The sequence below is a fragment of the Corvus hawaiiensis genome, chromosome 13 (assembly GCF_020740725.1).
Source record: "Corvus hawaiiensis isolate bCorHaw1 chromosome 13, bCorHaw1.pri.cur, whole genome shotgun sequence".
Taxonomy (NCBI): domain Eukaryota; kingdom Metazoa; phylum Chordata; class Aves; order Passeriformes; family Corvidae; genus Corvus; species Corvus hawaiiensis.
The window spans coordinates 2,937,230-2,961,918 of record NC_063225.1 but is presented as its reverse complement, the minus strand read 5'-3'; the positions used below and the strand labels follow the sequence as shown (position 1 = coordinate 2,961,918).

The 24,689-nt window shown below is 40.1% G+C and overlaps 1 protein-coding gene across 8 annotated transcripts in view; it reads right to left on the bottom strand.

The window, feature by feature from the left end:
- Window positions 1-24,689, bottom strand: part of SPPL2A (signal peptide peptidase like 2A) — a 36,916-nt gene that overhangs the window by 1,185 nt on the left and 11,042 nt on the right. For 3 of the 8 annotated variants that reach the window (XM_048318153.1, XM_048318151.1, XM_048318150.1), the window contains 14 exons: window positions 19,302-19,421; window positions 17,905-18,087; window positions 17,052-17,141; window positions 13,720-13,853; window positions 11,944-12,095; window positions 11,084-11,180; window positions 9,687-9,788; window positions 8,986-9,067; window positions 8,660-8,734; window positions 7,967-8,023; window positions 7,758-7,811; window positions 7,231-7,330; window positions 6,321-6,398; window positions 5,826-5,986 (listed from right to left, as the gene is read on the bottom strand). In XM_048318153.1, coding sequence (XP_048174110.1) covers window positions 5,826-5,986; window positions 6,321-6,398; window positions 7,231-7,330; window positions 7,758-7,811; window positions 7,967-8,023; window positions 8,660-8,734; window positions 8,986-9,067; window positions 9,687-9,788; window positions 11,084-11,180; window positions 11,944-12,095; window positions 13,720-13,853; window positions 17,052-17,141; window positions 17,905-18,087; window positions 19,302-19,421 — 1,485 coding nt within the window. Of the gene's footprint in view, window positions 1-3,654; window positions 3,689-5,825; window positions 5,987-6,320; window positions 6,399-7,230; window positions 7,331-7,757; window positions 7,812-7,966; window positions 8,024-8,659; window positions 8,735-8,985; window positions 9,068-9,686; window positions 9,789-11,083; window positions 11,181-11,943; window positions 12,096-13,719; window positions 13,854-17,051; window positions 17,142-17,904; window positions 18,088-19,301; window positions 19,422-23,151; window positions 23,350-24,689 lie in introns of those variants that run through there. The other 5 variants (XM_048318156.1, XM_048318152.1, XM_048318157.1 and 2 more) reach the window with 5 other exon arrangements.

Sequence of the window (24,689 nt, the reverse complement as noted above, 5' to 3'; positions counted from 1 at the left end):
GAGACAAAAGACACAGAAGTAGTACAACTAATGCTGAAAAAACAGAATGTGCCAAGGAGCTCATATACCCAGAGTGGCAGGATTATTAGGGCAAGGGATAATGCTTTAAGCATCTAAAGGTAGAAAACCCTACTTATGTTCTTCCATAGTGGCATATCCTGCCATTCTTTCTGTGCAACAGCTGCTCACTGTGTGGGTTCTGATCTATGCTGGGCAGATTTCCACACAATTATTTTCTTGTCTTACTAGCACCTGCTGGAGAATCCTTGCCAGAACAAAGCCAGGCCCTGAGACTGCTGTGTTGTACACACTTTAGTGTGGTATAATTTTATGTACAGGGCAAAGAGACGAGTTCTATTAACTTTTCTCTTCTCTAGTTATGACCCAGCTCTGTGCCATTCCTTCTTTTATGCCAACAGAATTGTTTCATTGCAAAGTACACAAACATACCTTATCAAAAGCACTTTTGCTTAAACAAGCTGTTTCACAGTCCAGCTACACCAATGTGCTGTGCAGTAAACCAAGATGACAGTTCCAAAAAACAAGTCAGTGGGATTTGGGTAAGGTTTACAAAAGCCCAGAGGCCACAGCATCAATCTAAGACCAGAAAAGGTCTTTCACATCCCTCCCTTCATGTGCCAGAATCACAACAGTCAGAACTAAGGCAGGCACCAGTCTTGCCAATAGACCTTAGACCTGAGTTAGAGCAACAACACACACTCAGTCCAGCAGTGAACACCCAGCTCTTGAGCTAATGACAATCTTGCATTTATTTCAGTTTATCCAGAATTTTCCTCTACACTGTGACCAAAAATCCACATCAAAAGTCACCCAAAGCAAACACTCCCTACAATTACAGAACTCAAACCATCCTTTTGAATGAGGATTAAAGTATTTGTTTCCAGGATAAAAGAAGAACAACCTCCCCCCACAGTACCATATTACATCAAGTCATGCCATGTATCTTCCTTCAACCTAGGGAGGATCATGTAATAGCTGGCATAGAGAAAGTAACTTTGCTAAGCATTTTTGTACAATGTTTTCCTATTAAATTCACAAGGTGCTTCTAGAAATAAAAGTATTTGCAATAATTCAGTGTATTCCAAAGTCAAAGATTCTTCTATTAGTCCTACAACACTAAGCAGCAAAAAATGCACTTTTTTTGTACAAATGCTGGAGCTAGCACCTGTATTTAAATTTTAAAGTCTCTGCTTAATAATCAGATCTTAAAGTTAACTTTAAAACCAAATGCCTAGTAAAGCACTAAGGATGCTTCAGGGGGGTGTTTAAATAAATGTTTCAAGGCTAAAAATGTCACATCACCCCATTCCTAATCTTTCCTCCACACAGAAGGACAGCCCACAACGTAAAGCTGGGGACAACAGGTGCCTCTCTAAAAGTACGAGATGGCATTTAAGCAGCTTCCTCCACACGTGTATTTCCACTGTGGATTCTCTCAGGACAAACCCTTCCTCAAAGTCTCAGCAGAAGCTGCAGGAACCTTTATGGCAACCAGGTGCAAGATGAAGGCACCTTGCTACAATCCTGGACAAAGTTGTTGTTTTAAACCAAGAAAGAGGCAAAGCAATCTGACTGTACATTGTGGAGAGCTCACAAATATTTTTGAAGTGGAAGAGATTTAGAAGCTTTGCTCTCACATCTGAATTTCTGACAGTTTTTAAGGGGGAGGTGTAGACGTTTCTGTTTAACCTATCTACTAACATGGTGAACTATTATAAACTAAAAGCACCAAACTTACCCCAAAAAAACCACTTCCACAGACCCAAACTAGAAATGGCAGTACAAATCTCTCTGTAAGAGTACACAGGTACCTATGCACACAGTTGCCTGCAAGATTCATGGCAATAATGCTGCATTCACAGAATTCTTAACAACTCACAGTTATGATGAATTTGCAAGTATCTAAAAATGTGATTATAAAACTTATGGTACTAAATAGCAGGTGCATGCTGTGTAACATGGCAGTGACAAATCTGTTGATTTATTACTTCAAAGAAGGTAAGAAGTGCTAAACACTTGGAACTGACAAACTCTAACAGGTTGCAAGACTACTCTATGTAGAAGACTTCAAAGTTGCATTAGGCCACTAGATTGTCCATGATGTTGCTAAAATTATTTCATAGATTGCACTGATACAAAAAACAGTGTTCTAAAATTAAATCAATAACTGGAAAATAAGTATGAAATTAGTTTATCGTGAAGGCATACATGAGGAGTATAAGCAATCTAGAAAACCTAGATAAACCTTTATTATACACTTCACAGGAACAATACTGCCAGTTAGGTGGCAGGAAAGTAAGTATGTTATTCTTCCAAGAAATCTCTGCACTTCAGTGAATAGTTAAAATGTTTTTCTGTGCAGCAACTCATTACAGCTCAAGACTACACCATAAAAAAGCCACACAGAGCATAACTAGAATTTAAGACTGCATCATTACGCAGAAACAGAAATGACCTCAGCTATGAATTATGGGACCTCAGAGCTATCTTGGGGAGTCAAGTATTTGTCATGCGTATAAAGTAGAAACTAAAAAACTGATTTTAACAAACCTATCCAAGAACTCGAGTGCACACAGCAGGACAGAAGAATTCTATGTTATAAAAATAGTCTGGCCATCTGCTTTTAATCTGCACTCATACCTTCCCACTTCCTAATACCATCTTTGGTTTATATCTAATTTCTTTATTACTAAGGCTTTTTAATGAGACTTAAATTGTTAAAGTACTCTTTTTTAGAAGAAAGGAGCTAATGAGAAAAGTACTTTTTATTTGAGAATTTAAGACACAAGCAGAGTTCACCATCTCAAATTGTCTTCATGGCAGACACCCTATGCTTTATAAAGAGATGTACAACTCCAGCAACTATAATTCAAGATTATATTTAAATGCTCAAATTCCACAAGCAGCTGAAATTTGAAAGCCTGCACTGCTCTCTGCAAGTTGTGTGGACAGTGAAGATAAATACCAACAGTGTTAGCAGTCATGAGCTACTGCCAAGAAAGGTCAAACCTCGCTGCAGTCCAGACGTGGTGCAGCAGCAAGGCCACAAGAGCCGGTCCCAATCCCTGCTCCCCAGCACAGTGCAAGCAGTGCAGACAGGATGGGGTGAAGGACACTGCGGAGCAGGAGGGTGACAGAAGGGATGTAGACATGATTACTAAAGGCAAATTTGTAATGCTCAGTGTTGTAACAAAAGACAACAAAATTGTTGTTTAGGTCTAAGCAGGTTTTCACATCAGTGCGGCGACACAAAAAATCAGGTGAAGGGCTGCAATATAGGTAACAGAAGAGGAACTAACACTAACTGCAAATATTTGAAGACACTCCTAGGGATTTGGGAAGTTAGAGAGTAGAGAAGCATACAAAGCCTGCCTTCAGGCTTAGGAATCATGGCTTCATTGCTACTTATGTTTTCCTTAACTCCTTTAAAAAAATAAAAAACGCAAAAGACCTAAGTGTGAATACAGATTTGTATCTTGTCTTCAGTTCTACCCTCTTCTATTGAGTTATTAATACAAAAATTAAGAAGTAGATGCAAAAAAGACTGAAAAGAAGAAGCAGAGGGGGAAAAAGAAGAAAAAAGAACTGTAAGATGATTAATAAAGTTGCAGTAAAAGAAGGCCATAATCACACCTTGTAGCAAAGGCGTCCTGGAGGAGTCCAACACCTAAATAAAATTCATTCCATTATTAAAATCATATACAACAAAACCAACAAAAAATCAGAAAAACCCAAAACTCCAAAAATGTAACTAATGGACTATTCTTAGAAGTTTAGTCACCTGATGCACTGTATATGCTCTTCTACCCCTATTCTTAGGACACTTTGCTCTAACAGCTCTGCAAGGGTTTTCTGTTCCCATGAGGGCAAAGGAAACCTCTACACAAGTCTGGCCACCCTTGTCAATGGAGCAGCTCTGCCCAAGTCTGAATCACTGATGTTGAAAAAAATTGTCTTCTGACACCTTTCTGTATCTTTCCTCCTCAGAATGAGCACTGAAAACTGGAGATTTCAGCCCTGGGGCTGTGTGGGTTGGGGCTATTTGGGGTTTTGTTTGTTTACTTGGATTTTTTTGCATGTTTGTAAGTTCAGTAAGGACAGTTCAAAATACAGTTTTAGATAAGGAGGACAATATCCGAGAAAGATCAACCCTGCAGCATTTTGAGAGTGCAACTTGAATAACACTCTCTGAGAATAAAAAATTAATATAAAAATATTCTTCAGAAAGTTATAGGAAAATAGGAGTTAACAAAGTTACACAGAGGTCAACTACAGGCTCAACTACAGAGAAGTCTAACTCAGGGATGGTGGAGTGGGGGTTGAAATCAGCATTTTATATTGTGCTAGAAATGAAGTCACCTGACTCAAAACAAGTTCAAAACTACTCTGAAGTTCAGAGTCTTTTTAATCCTTCAAGAAACCAGTTGAAAGGACATGAAATAACTACTATGGCAACATAATTCTTTCAAGTATGAGTTTTGCTACAAGAAGTGCAAGAAATTTTTTGTCGCTAAGGAGACCTGCCAAATTTATTCAGGCCAATCTTACTCAGAACTCAAGTGAGGAAAATAAATTGCTAAGTGTTTTCCTCCCAACAAACCCAGAGCTACTGGGCTTCATAAATGTGACCTTGTTTATTTTAGAAGAGCTAAAAGTCACTAATTTATATATAAATGCACAGTAAGCCAAATTCATTCTGACCTACAGAGTAACATTTCTGTTCACTGCACCCATGAAAGGAGTTGATTTTGTAAACAGAAAGACAGGGTATTTAGTTAAAGCTGAAAATCTCCAGAGTAATTTCACACCTAAACCAAACTCCAGCTGAAGCAGGTGTAGAGTATCAACAAACAGTAGCATTTTGCTAGTAATACTATAGGAGCCAGTACCTGTAGCTTTACCTTTACAAGAATTACCCTCGACTTCCACTGACCCACTTAATCCTTCCAATCCAGAAGCTAAACAAGCAGGAGCTGCCTCTATTCACCATCAACTTGATACCCACTCTCCCCCAGAAGAGACTATCTCATCTCTGAGTTCAACATGCCCTAGGTACAGGTGATGGTGCCTCAATTCAAACAATACTGGACTTAGGTCTCAAGCAAAGCACAGAGTAATCTTGAGACTGGTCTGTATTATGATAAATGCCAGCTCTCAAGGGCTACTGGCACACTCAGTTACTACAGCAAGTCCCGTCAGGGAAAGTGTGCACGTATCAACTGGTGGGATTTTAAGAACTGCAGTTCCTGGGTAGTGTTAGACATAACCAAAGGGGAAATAGATTATCCAAGGCAGTGTGCCCACAGTGTGTGCTGCGATAGGAAACAATTCTATAACCCAGCTATTTTGTTCCTGAATGCTCCATACAACCTGATGATGTAGGCCATCAGTGATGCATGGAAAGTTTCTGAAGTTCTAGTTATCACCAGTTTTTTTGAGCTGTCTCTAATACAGAACTGGTACAGTTTGGAGTCTGCATGCTTAGTTCAGTGACTCATGTTATACCACATCAAGATGATAGACGAGGAATGTTACAGCACAAGAAAACATTTCAAAGTGGATAGAACAAATTTCTTTTCCTCCCTGAGTACTGAACCAGCTATTTCATCTCCCTTGAGCTTTGTTCTGCCATATCACCTACAAGACTAAGATTTTCTAAGGGTAAAGACTATTTTTCCTTATTACTTCCAGAAGATTACAGGAAAACTAGCAAAAACTGGATTGCAGGTGATATATCACCAAGTTCTCAGAGAAGCATATACTCAAAAGAATTAACAACAAAATACCCAAGGCATCCAGCCTACCTGGTAACTGCTTCCTTTCCAAAACTTCTTCATCTCTTTGCGCCTCCAGGCAACGAGGGAGCTCGTGATGAGTGTACATGGTACAAGGTAGAGAAGGGCAGGCTGCCCCATCTTCATCAATGCCAGGACAACAAAAGTCAGCACCATACCAACAGCATAAGCTATAAAAAGACATTCATACATACACAATTAAGAACAGGAGGATTTTTAGATTAAGTCAATCATTTAGTAAGACAGAATTTCTTTTTAAGCAATATTTTCTTTGTTAATATAACTGAAGGAGAGACACAACAGGTTGCTCTGTATTTGCAAGATTTCTCAAAGCAATTGACTACCATAGAGAATAGTCACCTTACATATAAGCAGGTACACTAAAAAGAGTTTATAAAGCGTTTCTTGACAACACTGAACCTTACCTGAAGAAAACCATCTAGTTTTGCCATTTTAAAAAAGCTACCATGAAGATCAGCAATGCTGAAATATCACATGATTTACCTATTGTGCAGGAAATGTAGTATACAGAAGATGATCTTGTTTGAACATCAAATCTTCGACAATAGGCAACCAGAAGCCCTTGAAGGAAAAAAAAATTTAAAAAGGAAAAGGATTAATGAAATGTTTAGTCATGATTTTTTCTCTCCCCAATTTTCCAAATGAAAACAGCATAAAAGAATTTATAGTAAGACTTCCCATTATTGTTTTATCTTCTTCCAATTATTTTTTCTGTAAAGGCAAGAATCAGTCTAAGAAATCCTATCATAAGTCTAGAAAATCAAAACCATAACAGAAATATGAACCAAGCAAGCTTGGAATTAAAGGCTGGGGGTTTTAAGCAACCTAATTACATTGTGCTATTTTCAGCTTTCTAATAGAGAAATGTAACCTATTTTTAATACTTTTCTTCAACAGGATTCTAATGCTCACTCTTAACATTCAGCAATTCTGCCTGCACATGCTCAATTAAAGTAATGTGCTCAAGACTCCAAATAGGGCCAAATTCAGCTCTTCTGAGAAAGATGGAAAAACTTGGCAATATTTTACATTACCTCACCTCTAATTACATAGTCTAGGATATGAAAATCCTAAGAAGTCACAAAATATTTGCTTTCTGTGGGATTTTGATGAAATTTAGTTAATTCTGACAACTGGATTTGCCTATGGGACTTGTATTTACTCAATCCAGTACAACAGAAAATAGAAAACCTTTCACTATTTAAGTATTCTGTAACATACTGAGCTTTCTTCTTCTACTCTGGCTTTTGTTGTATTCTGCATTGACTAATTAAGGCAAACTGCTGCATTCAGTTTAGTAATTACTCTGTGAATAAACTCTGCTGCAAGTCAGCTGAGAATAAAACCCAAAATATTTATTCATAAGTTACAGTTACCAAAAATATTTGCTCACCTGGGACAATAATGTCTCCAAAACCCAACAATGAAAAGGGCAAGTCACAGAGTGTCGACGCAGAGTGTTCCAGTCTAGGCACTCTAATAACCACGGGTAACTGTAAAACATTATTTCAGAAGCCACATAAATCTCATCTAAAGCATTCCAGTGTTCTGGATTTTTTTGGTTGCTTAAATTAATAAACAGTTTAAATATAATTAATTTATTGTTAATGCAGAACTTCAAAATAGGTAGAACCTGAAGTAAAAACCAGAAACCAACATAGAAAGTAGATAAAGCTTAAGGCAACTGGTAAGCTGGAATTTCAGATTTACAAATAATATGCACACATGAAAAAAAAAAGTTAAAACAATATTTAACCATATAACGGGAGTAACAAATCTGGATTATTAACCTAACTATAGAATACTGATCAACGATATCCAGGCCCTAAAGAGAAATTTGGACAGTGAAGTTTTCCCCAAAAGAATAGTCTTTTCAGAGGAAATAATTTAAAAATCCAGTATCTGAAATACAATCCTTACTTTCTCATGGGGAGCTGAGCGTTCAGTAGGGACTTCCACCAAGTTTCCATCACTCTAGGATCAAACCCAAGTCAACAGGCATTTAATACTTATAAGAAAATAGCAGAAGCTGGCTATATTTTGTGAGAAAGTTATGCTGAAAAGCACACTATGAATTAGCTACACAGAGTCAGTACTTTAATGCTGCATGTTACAGTGACTGTTCATACCTTTTCACTGTTTCCAAAGGGACCAGCTGCAACTTCAACCATTATACTTGCCCCATTCTGAAATTGAAGTTATTTTTCAAAAGTTAGTGGTTTAATGCACCAAAACTTTCATACTACATCTACAAAAACTGCTTGTACATCCACTTACAATTCAGGATTGGAAAAATCCTGAATATCAAAGGGAATGCCCCAGTATTGTACAGTATTATACAGTATTGTTTTGCAATAAAAACATGTAGTCCAGCCTAAAATAATGTTAAAAAAACCCCCAAACAACAAGTCCACTAGATGTAGCTGGAATTTTAGATAAAAACATGTCAGCTTTTTCTGCCATGAGCTTTCTGCTTCAAAATAAAAGCAGGTTAACACTTGCACACAGTTCATACCACACTGCAAGTGATCACTGCAGAAAGTACTACAGCACATTCCAAAAAATGGGTGTTCAAAGTAAAAGAAGGAAAAAAAATGGAGGGCAGTAATTTCTCCTGATCACACTATCCCTCACACTAACTGGGGATGGTTTACTTTTGACCATGTAATTGCCATAAAAATTTAGGCCACTGTTGGCTTATATGGGGAAAAATGGAAATCAGCTTTTCCACCTTGAGACCATTGCAAACACTGACCTGTTAAACAAAAATACAGACCCAATGACCAGACATTTTTGTTCTTACAATAAATTCACAGACATACCTTTGTGATAAATGGTGTTATGAAGACAAAAAACACATCATATAGAAGGAGGAGGCCTAGAAGTATTACACAGGACTGGCAAAAAAAAAAAGAGAAGAAAATATTACTGTGGGTTTTCAAGTATCACACAGCTAGATTCTGGCACCATGTTTTTTAATCTGGCATAACATTTAGAACAGGATTAGTTTCTTTTAATAATTATTAAAAATTGTAAAATTTATGGTTTTTAATATATATTTCTTGCCTGTTGAAAACCTACTTCCTGACAGTAAACTTACAGATTCAAGGCAGTAGAATACTATCTCATGGTAAGCAACTTGCAGTACCTTAAAGTTGGGCATTTTCAGTGTTTTAATGAAGTTTAGGCAGAAAGCAACTCCCAAAGTATCTTGCAAAATCCACGCCCACCTAAAAAAAAAAACCCAAACCATTTTTACAGGTTGTTCCAACTACTGCTGAAATCTAGATTTTGCTGGAAATAGCAAGGACAATTTCTCAGCAAGCAAGAAATTAGTTTCTCAGATTTACTGTTACCAAAACCACAGAAGTCCTAGTTTCAAGATGGTCAATTTACACCAGCCTCTGATCATAAATAGGTAACTGTCTGTGCTATCCCAGCTGTAATGGCTGGGATAGAGTTAATTTTCTTCACAACAGCTGGTAAGGGCTATGTTTTGGATTTGAGCTGGAAACAGCCTTGATAACACAGGGATGTTGTAGTTACTGCTGAGCAGAGCTATTCCCTATGCTATTCTGTACCTCTTTTCTTCTGTGGCAATCGTTAGCAATCAAGCTAGTTCTTCCTCACCTTCATAGTTTTTTGTAACTTTAAATTACCACACAGTTCATTTGCATAGCTTTGTTCTCTATTACTCCCATGCTTGTTAAGCTTCAAAATACTTTCATGATCTTTTTGAAATTGGCACTGGAGTTTAGAAGGATGCTGCGCTCCAGGATTAGTTGTATGCTGGGAAGTTCATTAACACCAATTATTCACCTTACTCGTAAGTGAGAATGCATCACTTACCTATCTTCATTTCGAAATACTGCCCAGACAACAGCTGCTGCTATGCAGAATACAGCAAGAAAAATAAGCCTCACTTCAATGGTTTTGTTGCAACATGTAACCCTAAAAGAAATGAGTTAAATTAAAAGAGAAAGCCTGCAACAGCCAAGACACATGCCTGTGCTATCATGGGTTCTTAAGATGACAAGGTGTTCTCAATCCAGGAGTTTCTTCTTCTTGCAACTGCAGCACCAATCCCTTTCTGGGCTGCACTAAAAACAAGCCAAGAGGGGCTTGGATAGCCTGTCCTCATTCTAGCAAACATATCCAGGGAAGGCAGCAAGCAGATGAGCTTGTTTAATCCATTTCTGTCATGTAACAATTATACCAACTGAGCTATGTCAGTGAGGCACAGACATCTCATAATTGCACAAAATAGTACTGCTGAGAAAAAGCAATTTTAAGAAACATAATACAAGATTAAAAATTAAGTAACTACGTATTGCAAAATTGTGAGCCAATATCCATTTCTACCACTTACTCAGTTTTCTGTGACAGTTCTTGAACTGATAACTGACAGAAGTAATGCTTCTCCTGTAGCTTACACAAAACCTCTTTTCTACCTGATTACTACCTTTGATGGGCTACTAAATCACCTGACAGGAATATCCTGCACTAAGTAACATGCAAACCACATGACTGACATACTTCCAAGTTCATAAGCATTGTTCTTTTTGGGGAAAAAGAACTACTGGTTGCATTAAATATTCAGTGAAAAAGTGAAAATGCAGGGGAGGAAAACAGGGACACTCCCATACTGCCTAATAGGTGCAGGATATTTAACTCAGAGTGGTAAGAAGCACCCATCTGCGCACTGGTAACTCACCACCCACGTGAGGACTGTAACCACGACCTCCTAACACAGATGACATGAGCAATGTGTTGTCTACACTGAAAGTTAAAACTTGGCAGGTATAGTACAGGTCAAAAAGAAGGAAAAACCCCTCTACTGCCTATAGCACAGTACTTGCTCCAAATAGGATCAAATGTGCAGGATCCTCCCCTTACTTACAGAGTTCCTTGATGAACAAAATAAGCACATATGACAGATAACCAGGATTCTGTAAAACCAAGCTCAGCCAGCCAAGCAGAGCCTTTCAAATTTGATTACAGAATGCTTTCAAAAAAAGGCAATGCAGCAAATCTCCTGCAACTATTGTAACTGTTGATTATGCTACAGATACCTTTAATATTTAATAAAGCAGCTTGTAATTTTCTTTTGTAACTATCCCACACACTAAAACCATACAGGAAACAATCTGTCAGACTGTTCCCATATTTTCATGCTGCCTTGAGTAACAACCAGAAAATACCCAGAGGAAAGTTTCTATTTTTAATAAGTGAAAGGTGCACAATACCTGCACTGCCCAATTGGGATTTCTCCTATTAATGCTGCAAGACAGTTGTACAGACTCATCGCAGATGCCAGGCAGAAGACTGATATTATAACATATACTAAATAAAACCAATGAAGATGGGAATCAGCAACAAAAAAATAGCAAACAGGAAACAAACACAATAACATACATTTGGTATTTTGGGTTCAGGAGGTGTCTGGATCTGGCACTGGGTGTGATGTGGTTTAAAGGTTGCAGTGACAGTACTGAGTGGACAGTTGGACTGGATGATCTTGAATGTCCCTTTCAACCTTGAGGATTCTATGATTCCATGATATAAACTGTTAACAGTTACAGCAGTGCTCAACAGCCACTGGAGACCACAGTCAGTTAATTATAGAAAATGCTGATTTCTGAGTGTTTCTGCCATGAGGAAGTTCTCATCAAGCAAAAACTTGAGTCAGAGGTATCAGAATTGCTTTCTAGCCAGATCCTCACTACCAAAAAACTAAAACCAAACACCAAACCCCAACTAGCAAAAAATGTTCTCATCAAGCGAACTCTAAACACTACTAGGTTGTCACTGCCATCCTCCCAAGAACGTTGACATAAATAATATATTTTTTTTGCTCATCATTAGTCACCTCTCTTCCACATGACTTCATTCAGAGGAAGCATTGCCAAGGCAGTCTTTGTAAGATAGCTGAAGAAACCTCTCCTTTAAGTAGCGACTGCACTCTTTCAACCCTCAAATCATGCATGGAGAGAACAATTTAAAAAGTTACATTCATTTTAGTTTAGAAATCTAGCTTTTTAGACTTAAACACTTAATAAGATCATGCAGAAAAATAAGTCAAATGAGATTATTCATTGTTTCTTACCTAACCATTTGTAGAAGAAATAAAGTAAGACCAGCATGACACAACAGATGACAACAAACAAGATAACTGTTACAGGGGTGAAAGTAACATTTTCTTCCTTCTTCCGTCGGGTTTCTCTCTCCCCGGGACTCGCTACTGCTTTGAGATTCTCACTGTTTTAAGAAACAACAAACACATTTACCTCAGATGACAGATTATGAAAATGTTTTACTAGGACCAGAATTGTTGGTTATGGAACATTTAGACAAGGTTTCAGTTTAGTCCTTCATACTATTGTTTGACTTAAAACCACAGAAAATTGTATGGTTATAGTTTGAGATTCTCTCCATTTTTTAATGAAGATATACACCTCCAACCTAGCACTAATCACAAGGAAAAGATTCTTAATTGCACTCCTTTCCAATGGTGTGGTAATTGCCAACTTTAAGGGAGCACCACGAACCAAACCCCTGATCCATGTGAAAAAAAGTAGTACTATACTCTTAAACTACTTTTCAGGATGCACACACTGAGCTCTATTAGTGCATCACCTCTGACTACAAAATTTTTTGGGCTAAACGTAGACAATCTGATAAATATGTCTACAATAAATCAAAATTGTGGGTATTGCACACTTAAAACCTCAACTAGACATTAAGTGTCTGCAAAAGCCATGCATGTTAACAGAATGAAGCTAGCTAAGTACTAGTTCTTTCACCCTTACACCTCATAGAGTGAAAGAGAGGTGGTATAATTGGGGATTTTCACTGGGAATTGGATTTCTGTGCATACATACTCCATATTTATGCCTCACCATGCAAAATAAGGAGACTTAAATTGCTGTGGTCATTCTTTGAGCAGATAGCCCTTCTACTCCTTAGTACAGACCTAGTGCAAATTGTCCATCAGATAGTGCGTTCCTGAGGAATCCCAGGACCTACCTACAAAACTCTGAATTCAGCACTGAAACAGCCACCTTCAAAAGAGAATAACCCACAGGAGCAAGGCACCTTGTTAGATGAATCACCTTCTCAGAAAACAGGTTTTGAATAAGCAGCTTTTTAAAAAAAATAAGCTCACCCTAGATTTATGAAAGAGTGCTTTAACTAGTTTAATAAATTACATCTAGGTATTTTTAATATGGGAGACAGCACCACATTTTGTTATTTTAGCATTCAGTGCAGCCACACCCTGCAGCACTGCCGGGTGAAAAAGAAGCATAATCAGATCCAACCTTCAAAAAAAGAAACATACACACCTCCCCTCCTTCTACTTCTTTAATCTCTTTAAAATAGCTAGATTTGCATAACTGTGGGAAAAAGGAAGCTGCTGTTATCACATACAATCCTCTCCTTGTTGTTCTGGGGAGCAAAGCACCAGAACACCACTGAGACCCTGAAGGTACCAAGAAACACTGGCCCATTTAGCATACACAGACACCCAAGAAATACTGCAGAATAATGCCATGCTCTCAAAGGCAGCTACAGCCAGTTTTTGAGAATTATGATGCCAGTTACTGAGTGTTTGGTAATTTGTCAAAATGTTAACTCATGCCTCCTCCCAAGAGCTGCATTATCCCTCAGGGACTTTTACAATTTATGCTCAAGGTTCCTCAAAGACCTATGGTGATTTTTCAGAGGTTACAGTGCATTTCATGGAAAAGCAGCTAATTGCACTTAGATCTTCTAATTTTTTAACTACCAACCTAAAAGAAAATAATATCCCACTGATCATAGTGACAGTTTTCACAAGCTTTGCAGTCCATGTAATTTAAGCAGTTCCATTTAACAAACTTACAGTTCTGCTACTCCGCTCCAGTAGCCTCCCAGTGCCACTGTAAACACAGCAATCAGGAAGATGACAACCATACTGTAATCAAACTCTGGCAAAGGTGGTGAATACAGAGTCACATTAACTTCATTTCCAAGCACCTGAAATACAACATGCACGTTGGTTCACAAGGAGAACAAAGAAATTATGTTGCTTATTTTCCAACTAGAGGTACATCATGATTTCCTACTCTTAACCTACACAATGCTGAGAGGAAGTTTTCAACTTACTGCACAAGACATGTCATATGTTTGCCAAGAAGCAATGCTTTCCATGCTACCTTTCAGGATGGTCAGGTTTGGAAACAAACCTATTACTACTGCTGTGTAAATACAGAGATAGCACAAGAGAAAATGGTACTCCCTTGCATTCTTTCCACACTTCTGAGAAGTTGTGCCTCTAACCCAAATGCCTCCCCAGAATATACCAAGTGCTGTCAAAGACATCTGCTCTGCAGGAAAGCACATTTAACTCAATCAGCCTGAAATACAGAATCACAGTACCAGCAGAAGTCTACCTCTAGCTCTCAAACCCACAAAACTCCCAGTTCAGATACAGACATGAGGCTTCAGACAGAATGCAGTGACAGCTCAAGGTGGTAGAAAGTTATTTACCAACAGCTTCACAGAAACATGATTTGAGATGGATTCAAATGAAAACAATTTCACACTATTTAAAAAATTTAAGACCTAAGGAAAAAAAACAAGCAGCTGAAGTACACAGAAGAAAATAGGAGGGAACACTGAGATGTAACTGGTACTGAATTGCACAAGAATCTTGAAAGCAAAACCAAGGTGCTTCCATTTGACTGAAAGGAGAGATTTGAAAAACAAAAAAGGGATGATAATTTGACAGGAAATGCCAAGTAGTGGGGAAGACAAGTTTGCTGTTGCAGTCAAACTAAGTCCAGACATCTAAAATAATTGTGCAGTGAGAACAGACTTCAGAGATGCAGAAAAGAACCCCAGATTTGTTTACAGTCTGCATGTGAGATAAAAGCAGGAGAGAGAAGAACATGACAGACAGGTTTGGCTTCAGAAAGATCAAACTGGCAGTAGAAAGACTGAATGGGAAGCCCAGTAGTAGAGTGGCCACATATGAAGAAAGCTGACTCATTTCAGCATCTGAATTTCTAATTACAGATAATAACCTTCCTGCAGGCTAAAGAAGTCAGAATCATTCTTTTTGCCTGAAGTTATGGAAGTTCAAAAACAAGGAATAAAATTAAGTTCTAGTGAAACATTGCAGTTGTATGAAGTGGAACATAACATTAAAGGGAAAAAACCCTATTCAAATCACAGCATCCTCTATGTAAAAAAAAAACCCAAACCAAAAAAATGCCAAAAACCCCAAGAGGCTTATGCATTTTTAATATTCAGTTCCAACAGATCTTAATCCAGTTTTTCCTTTAAGTTTCATAAATCTTACAAAGTATGATTCACGTTAGAATCTAAAGCAATTGTTTCCTTTTGTTCCTATTGTTCCTCTCTTCACTAAAAACTTTCTAAGTCTCAACTTCCACCACAGGGAGCACTAGAATGAAACAGCCTGCATCAGGTTAAAACTCTGCAAGAGAGCTGTCCACTGACTAGAAGGTTAGTAAGTCTCTGCTATTGCTATCAAGACTCTTAACAGACCTGGCTCTAAGGGTCAAGGCTCACAGAGATGAAGTCTTGACAAGAAAAAAGAATGCTTATGCAAACTAGTCCCTCAGACTTGTGTGGTCTCTCTCTTCTAAATAAAAGGAGAAACTGGAAGCTTTAAAGAGAGTTAAACCAGAAATGCAATTGTAGTAGGAAGTGTACAATGGCTGCTGGATTCTGTGCATAGAATATCATTCAAAATAACAGCTGCCAGCAACATGACAGGAGGCTTTGGCAAAAAACTACAGCAGAACTAGGAAAGATCTCTTGTAGTCTAGGCTGTGTCCCTCACTACTTTTATGAAGGCAGTCTCATTAAAAGAGAAAAATGAATTCTTTGATTCAGCAGCAGTGTGAGCCATCACCTGGCACACCAATCTAGAGCAGAGGTGCTTTGGTGAGTTACTACAGCTGTACAGAAGTGATTCTGCATGACACCACTCCTGGGCAATAAAGTGGTGCAGAGAAGATTCAGAACCATTTAGAGTCCTAACTTGCCCTAGTTCCCTTTCATGTTAGTAGGGCATCCTAAAACCACTCAGCTAAGCAAACAACACTTATCTGACTTGAAGAAACAAATCTGAAGACAGAGGACAACCTGAACCCAACCACAGTACTTATCAAGGCTATGGCAGTCAGCACAAACCTTCAGTCATGTCAGTGCTCAGCAAGTACCTATCTTTAATCACAACAGTAAACAACCAGAGTCCTACAAATCTAGGCAGTTTCAGTTTGCATACTTACCTAAGACAACCTCCCATGGCAGCTCTGAAGATTAAGAGCAGAAATGGTGAAGTGAGCTTGCAAATTCAACTCAAGAAGCTAGCCTCTGCTATCCACAGAAAAACATGTGCAATTCAACTCCTGCTTAGCAAAACTATTCAACACTAAATTAAAACCCCAAAACAATATAATAACAACAGAAAAAGCCACACTGAAGAAAAGATACTGTTTTCCTTAAAACCTGTGCAATATTCATTATCCTAATGTTACAAGTCAAGGAAAAGAAACTCCAAATCCTCCCAAAACAAACTGCCCTGCTTATAAAGTGTAGGAGATACTACAACTGCCACATTTTAGTAACATGCATTTGGCATCTCTCCACGAACTCACCAGCAGAAACTCAAACCACACTGCCTAACCACTCTGTAGCTGATGCTGTCACACTGTATAGAGGGAGCTCATCATCTGCCAAAGGCAAAAAAACTCTCAGTTTTTCCTCAAGATCCAACCTGCTCAGGTGCTGCTTGCCTGAAAGCTCTGGTGCCAGTAGCTACAAGCTCAGCTGTTGTAGCTTCTGCACTAAAGGAACAATCCTCTCAGGCTACAGCTCTTCAGGAATGTCAGGCACCTGCAACTGTACCCAAGTCTACTGGAAGACAGCTTATCTTGCTCAGCAGAAAGACTTCTAAGGCTCCCCATCTCCAGTTAGGTATTGTTTCCCATTCTGTGTTCTAATCAATCAATTGTTCTCTCTTGTTCACCTGATTAGGAAGACCAGTACTTCCACAACTAAATGTCCATCCTCTCCTAGAACTGAAAGCAGTATCTAAGCACATTCAAATCAGGCAGACATCCAGACCTGACCTGAAATTAATTTATTTGTTCAAATATTTAAGTTTATACAACCATAACATGCTGAAGTTCTGTTACTTACCAGCTGCATATCTACTATGTCATTATATCTTATAAGAGCAACTGGAAGAGTCACATCTTCAAAATCAGTCTTGTTATCTGAAATAGCAGACTAAAAGAGAAAGTGTAAGTGATAAGTATGTTGAGCCTATTTACAAAGTAGGTTAAATCCCTAAAAGCAGATTATCCTTTCAATTTCAGTGTATTTGTAGGAAGGTAAAAGCCAAAAAGCTCATTCATCATCCTTTGCAAAAGGTCAATAAAGATAGATGTACTTAAATCAAACCAGATGATACCAACACATCTGGATTCATACAGCTCTTGTGCTTTTATGTAATATTACAAGGAATAATCAAAACTGTTTTTAATTTCTACACTTCTAAAACAAGATTAACTTTCTGTGATAATCACACAAATTCATAAATTGTACATATTGGTACATACACGTTGCAGCTGCAATAGAGAACAAAAAAGCAATGCGATCTCACAATACCTTTTTTATTTCCAATTTTGGATTATATTTTCCTAGCTTATTTTCATCACAAATGTTTAAAACAGTATCAGCTAAGTTTACATGGAGTTCAGAATGCACTAAAATTAGGGAAAGATAAAGACAAGTATTTGCATCAGAAACACGTTTGAAGATACAAGGGACATTTAAAAATCCAGCTCAGCTGTAGCTCCTCTTAGCAGATGTAACCCAGCACTGCACAGCCCCACCAGCACAGCTCTGTGGGGAGGACAAATGGCTCTGCTGGGATCCCACACATGGTCAGGGTCCTCTGCTTGTGGGGCTGCTCTCAGCTAACCCTGCACAGGACCAAATAGACAAGACACTATTTCACTACACAAGAAAACTCTGTGTTGTAACTTACCAGCCTAGATTTACTGGCAATCAACAGCATTTTAGCACCCAAACTTTGTGCAATTCTTGCTTTTTCCAAGAAAGTGCAGTTTCCTCTCATCACTACAACTGCTTTGTCTTTCATTACGCCAGAAGGAACTTCAGATGAATTGCAGAGGACTGTAGAAGTCAGGTTTTCCAGAGTCCTGAAAGTCTGCAGAGCAAGAGGGAGAAAAGGAATTAAAGTGATTAAAGCAGAAAAATTGATATTACAAACAAATTAATCTAGATGACTCCATTACTATGCTCTTTAACTTGAGATTTGCCAGAAAGAGGTGTAACAGAAAAGAATGATTAATTCAGGAATATAAAATCACAGCAGCAGTTTCTGCAGCCTGCAATACTAAGGGACACTGAGAGCAGGATAGAGCAGAAGTAATCTGGATATTTCTAAGTGCAACTTCACAGCAGTTTGTATTATAATTTAATCATAAGAAACTGATTAGACAGGAAAATCACTGCTTGTAGTTCAGGGGAATCCAGTGTACACTCTGTGATATTTCCAGGCCTTACAAGCCAAAAGAGCACTGATGGATACGACATAATCAGAGGTCCAAAGTATTATGCTTGTTCAAAACCAGCTGTTCAGTCTAATAATGTTTTACTTAGATCATCATCTCCTTATTTCTAAGTTTAATTTCATATGGACAATTATCTTGAAATTATTGTCAGTTTTCTTTAGTTGCTCAAGGCATCCCAGTGGCCAAAGTGGCTCAGAAAAGATGGCTGGGGCAGACAAATGATTTTTACTGTGTTTTACATTGAGTTAGTCTGCAAATGAACAGAAGGAAAGACAGAGTGCCTTGATCAATCCCAAACACAAAGTATTTCCTGTTTCTAAAAATGCCTAAGGAACATTTGTTTCTGCCTCACATCAACAGTCAGAAAATACAGCATGATGGTACATTTCAGATAATCTCCTATTACACCACGTGTTTTCAAGACAATTAAATGCTACATCAAACTGATGAATGAAAATTTTTTAAAAGTTTCAGAATTTTACCAGTTTTTGTAAACAAATAAACAGAACTTTAATTCCCAAATATAAAACTTAGACTTAAGGATAACATCTGAAGAAAAAAAATTTAACAGGATAAAATGAATACATAAGTACATTTACAACTGATTCTAAGCATACAGAGAGTATTCCTTTTGTAAACTCTAGAAGCCAGCTCTCTAAAGGATAGAAATGTCCATTATAGATTTTTTTTTTTTGAGTGGTTTGGGGGGAAGGGGACAACATGACCCAAAATGGCAAATATTCAGTGTAGCACCTATTAAATCCAAAATGTTGAAGGCCAGTTATAGTTAACCCAAATTCATACTGCATTCTGGTTTTCTTGGAGAGTATGACTACAAGCTACTTACAGCATTGTCCAAGGTTTTTGGAAGAGATACCCAGTTAGAATTGTAAATGATGCAGTAATCCTTAGTTACTGGAGACACTCCACCTCCAGAGGCGTGCAGGATCCCCTCATCAGCAGCCACCTGCAACAGATCAGGGTGTTCTGAGTTAAACCAAGATCAGAATATCAGTTATATAGACATTCTTTTAAAAAGCTTAAGAGAAAGAACTGTTAAGAGAAAAGGAATTTACTCAATTATTTTACATAATGACTGATTCCATAAGAGATGGGGAGCTTGAGAGCAGGTTGGAAAACTAGTAATAAGCTAATTACTATATAATGCTGCTTATCCTCTTTGCAAATACAGTGTATTTATGACACGTACAGTTCATGTCACCAAGCAGAATACCAGCACAAAACCTATGCAAAGGATTTCAGATTCTCTATCTTGTGCCTTCCAAAACGTGTAACATTTTACATGCAAAGCAATTAGAACAGTACCTGGAAAAGAGATTAAAATCTTTGCCTCCTTGCAGACTCTAGAATTTTCCCTACTAATAAAGTAGGGGATTATATGTATTATGTATGTACGTATCATGTGACAATTACCAAAATATTTTTGGTCAAGTAACTGTAAACACAAAGAGACCAACTAGTGTACTTTAAGAAGAATTTGTGTAGTTAAGAAAATACTGGTGTTTCTTAAGATTAGACTCCCTCACATAATATGATTCCTGTTATTTACAAATACAGCTGAATTCTAAAACTTCTCATGAAGTTAGGAATAATACTTCTCCCCAAGCATTAATAAAGATCAGGTATCTAAGTGGATAAATGAACAGACTAAAGATTAGATGCAGCTACAGCTATAAAGCAGTGAAAACAAACAAACATTATTTGCATCTCAAAGAAGTGTAACCGTAAAAAACCTGGAAGATGATCTTTTTCAACTGTTTGTCTTGAAACTGACCTCAATAGCAAGAAGCATCATCTGATTAAGAAAACATTAAATCCTGCTCTAAATTCCAGATTTGTATAAAAACCCACTAACATATTAAGCTAGAAGTAGGCATGGGTATGGGGGAGAAGCCCAAATAGTTGTCAGATACGCAACGAGCAGTGCTAGAGAGGCATTTCTCCTCAAGCTAGAAGATTTGTGTTCTACAGCAGGGAGAACTGGAGAGAAAATAAAAGCATGTGACGATATTGTTTCAGAGGTTTATGTCTGCCTGGTTTGAATAGCAAAAAACCTTCTTCAGAGGAATCCATTATATTGGCCACAGCGCATGAACATCTGCTGGGAGAACTGTGTCAAAGGGCCTGAGCACATTAACTGTTTAACACAGAACAGTTCTTCAGCTGTCAGCTAAAATAAATTGTTCCATGATTTATGATCAGCACAAAAATGATCAAGCTTCCCTCTTAAGTGCACTCACCCAGAAGTACAAAGTAATGGTGAATTAAAAGCAGTAACTACCTCCAACAGGTGCAAACCCCAGAGGTTTACATCCATTAAAAGCTCTTTCTGCTTCATCAAGTAGAATAATAAGTGTTTTCTGGGTTCCAGGAAATCAAGTGTTAATGCTACACAAGCATGAATCTACCTAGAAGGAGTGATTACTTGCTTATTTGATATGCATGTTTTGTTTGGCAAGCTTCCCTTCTCTGGGGATTAACCAGGGAACACAATTCATCCTCATGAGGTGGAAGGAGGCAGGACCTGAGCATGACGTGTGCCCACACCTAGTCATTGCTAAGCTCTAAAGACAGCATTTAGAAGTTAAAAATTAAAAGAAACACTACATGATGCGCCTCACTTGGACCATCCCCACGGAAATCCTGTTGCATCCACCTAAAGTCCTGTTACTTTCTAATGGCTTCAGTATCCTTCTTTCACAACAGACAAGGGCTACCGGTTTGGGTAGGTGGCCTTGCAGTCAGCTGAACTGAACAAATCCTGCTCTCACTACACATACAAAGCTAGCATTTCTCACCAAGCACATTTTCCATCTTGTTACTTAAGAACAAGACTAAGTGTGTGGTCACAAAAACATCTCTTGAAAAGATTAACCTGCTTCCCTAGGCTGACTTGCTCTGGCATAAAAGCATTCCCACACGGAGAAGAGGCATAACAGCTGCCCTTACCTAAAGGGGCATCACCATCTCCTTTCTCTTCAGGTTCAGACAATTCCCAATGGCCCCTCACCTCCAAACAAATTCCTTCCTGTTTTTGACAGGTAGTTCTCTCATCATACTTCCTTCCCTTACAACCTTTAAATTTTTGTTGTATAATTCCTTATCCTTGATAGAGAAGAAGTCTCATTCTGTCTCTTAATCCTTAATTTTCCAAACGTGTCCTTGTCCCTGCAGGGATATAAGCTTGGCCTGACTGCTGAGCTTTGGAGTGTATCAGTAACCCCACCATGTAGAATACAGGAAATCAGATGAACCAGTAGACACAGAGACCAAACCAAGCCTATATTTACAACATCCATCACCATTAGTACCTAGATAAGACATACAGAAACTCAAAGGTACAGACTAGGGAGATGGTAGTCTGTACATAGCAAGTGACAACATAAAACCCACAGAAACATAAAAAGGCAGGGAAAAAAATAGCCATGAATAGAACAACCATCATTTTGTTGTTCTGCCAGTGGCCGTGTGACACACACAGATTGGCCCTTCTCCCTCTCTCCAGGCACTGGGACCCAGGGGAACAGGAGCCCATGCTCAGAGCAGCAGTGGTCCTTCCCCAGTCCCAACTCCCCAAGCTCTTAATGCCAAGACAGTGCTCCTGAGGCAGAATGACCTGGGTCCAGTGCTCACCACTGCTACAACTGCATCTGTAGAGCAAAGAAGGAGGCAGGACACAGGGCCTGGAGTCTTATAGGAGGCCAGAAGCCTCTTCCCTTGTCAGCAGCGGCAAACCACTAGGTTAAGGAGCAAAGCCACTCTTCAGAAAAGCCCAGCACACCAGTGACAGCTATGTGGGATTCAGGAAAAGCAAGGGAGACAAGTTACTTCCCCCACAGGCATTCTCAAGGTACTAACAGACTGTGCTGTGCACCTGTTGCTGAGCAGATCCAATGGTGACTTCCTACATAGGAAAGAAGTATTCTGCATCCTGTCTTACCAAAACAAGATAAAAACTTCGTTAAAATTAGGTAAATAAAAAAACTCAACAGCAAAACAATTTCGTGGAACAGCATTTAATGCATATATGTCCTTTGTACTGCCTAAGCAGGTTACAGAGATTTCTGACTTCCCCATTTCACTACTCCATTTGGAGTAGTCTGGCCTGCCAGATTTCCATGGCAATGTACACCTGTGGAGAGGGAGAATATGTGCCATACCGAAACCAAAACGGCACTGAAGATGAACAAGACAAAAATCAGGACGCATACACACACTAGGAGCTTCCCCATTCCCCGCAACCAAATTTAAACACCTCTAGAAACACCAGGTTTATCCACGCCGGCACCCGTGAGATTTGTTATCTCAGCTCCCAAGGAGTGACAGGAGCTGGCCCGGCCTGAGTTCCCCGGGCTCGGTGGGGGGAACCGAGAGGCCTCGCCCGAGGCGCGCCCAGGAGGCCCAAATCCCCCGGGCCACACTGCAGCCCAACCCGCCCCGGGGCGCCCGGAGGCAGGCGGAGCCCAGCGCAGCCCAGCCGCGGGAGACGGGAGCTGCGCGGGCCCTGCCCGCCGCGGCCGGGGAGCTCCCGGGAACGTGTCCGGGGGATGAGGCGGGCAGAGGGAGCCGCTCGGCCGGCAGCGGAAGGAAGCGACGGGCGGCCCCATCCGCCGGGGCGGCCCCGAGTGGCGCCGCTCGGCCCCGGCCGGCGCGGCAGCGCGGCCCCGCGTCCTTACCAGCGGGAGCAGCAGGGCCCACAGCGCGGCCCACAGCAGCCCGGCCGCCCCCATCGTCCTCCGCCGGCTGCTCGGGAAGGGGCCTCGCTGAGCTCGGGCTCCGCACGCCCCCGCGGAGCCTTTCACCGGCTCCCGGCGCGGCACCACTTCCTCTTCCGTGTGCCGCTGCCGCCGCTGCCGCCGCTGCCGCCGGCCCGGTCCCGGGACGCCGCGGGCACGGCGGGCGCGGGGCGGCGCTCCCGGCGGGGCGGCGCTGGGGGAGCCGGGCGGGCGCCGGGCTGCGCGTCCCCGCCCCCGGGTGTCTTTGTGCCTCTGTGTCTCTTGTTTCGCTGCGGTTCGCGGGGGTCAGTAGCTGCCGTATCGGGGTGTCCGCGCAGCAGCTCCCAGTGTTTTTGGTACTGACGGGCTCACTGAAACGCCTCAGTGCCCTTACGAGTAAAAGGAAGCGGCCGCGTTTGCCCCACTCTCCCGAAACAAAGCAATCCGAGTGTTTCATCTCGGTCCAGCTCTCGCAGAGCCATGGGAGAGAGGTGTGGTGAGGATAGCAGGATGTCGTACGTGAGAGCAACAAGTACAAGAAACAGCAGTGTGACCTATAACACAAGGTGGAGGAAGTTGCGTTGTTTGCTCTTAAAAAAAAAAAAAAACAGACAAGTGCATTTCAGAGATGTCTTCCAGGCTTCGAAAGTATTAAAAGGGCTGTGATGCATCAGATGTAAGAAACAGCGAGGATTTGTGGGAAGGAGATGGGATGAAACAGCTCCGTGATTTACCAGCAAAGGAAGTTGTGCAACATCTTTTTTTTCGCTGGAGGTTTTCCAGCACTGGTTCCGCGGTCCCCCCCGCCCCTTCCCGGGGCCTGCCGAAGGGCCAACGCGCACAGGGAAGCGGAAGGGTTGAAGATAAGATTGTGTTGGGAAAAGAAGGGAGTGTGGCCATGACTGAGACGGCGGAGGCGTGAGGAAGAGGGAGACGCAAGAGGATGAGAGTTTAGCTCCACTTCAGCATCAGTAAATCAAAGCCTTAAGGGGGTAACTCACTTAGTCTGTGTTGCTCACAAACTAAGTATTTATTGGTTATTACTGCTGAGGAAGGAGATTCCTGCACGCATGGTTTTTCCCTCTTTGTATATTTAAGGACAAAGGCATACAGAACATCTACAGGGAACATTCCCCACTGCACTATGTCAAATTGTCAGGAAGCTGTTCTGTTGCTGTAAAAATCTGAGTAACCTTTACATACCTGTACATAAGTAGTGTTTTGATCAATACCGATATTTTGATGGTAACAGACAGGCTTTTTATTTGGCTCAGTGATGATCTGCAATTCATCATTATATCAGCAACAGAACAGGCTTATGCATCTTGTAGAATTGCTGAGCTGCAAAAGTGTATCTAACAATTTCATGTGCTTAAACAGTTAACCAGATAATGGCACACTCTTACACAACTAATAATTCAGATTCTATGCAGAATTGGTATTTAAAAAAAACAGGCTAGTACGTTGTCCATCTGTGTGTTTCTATTTTGGTGCTGTTG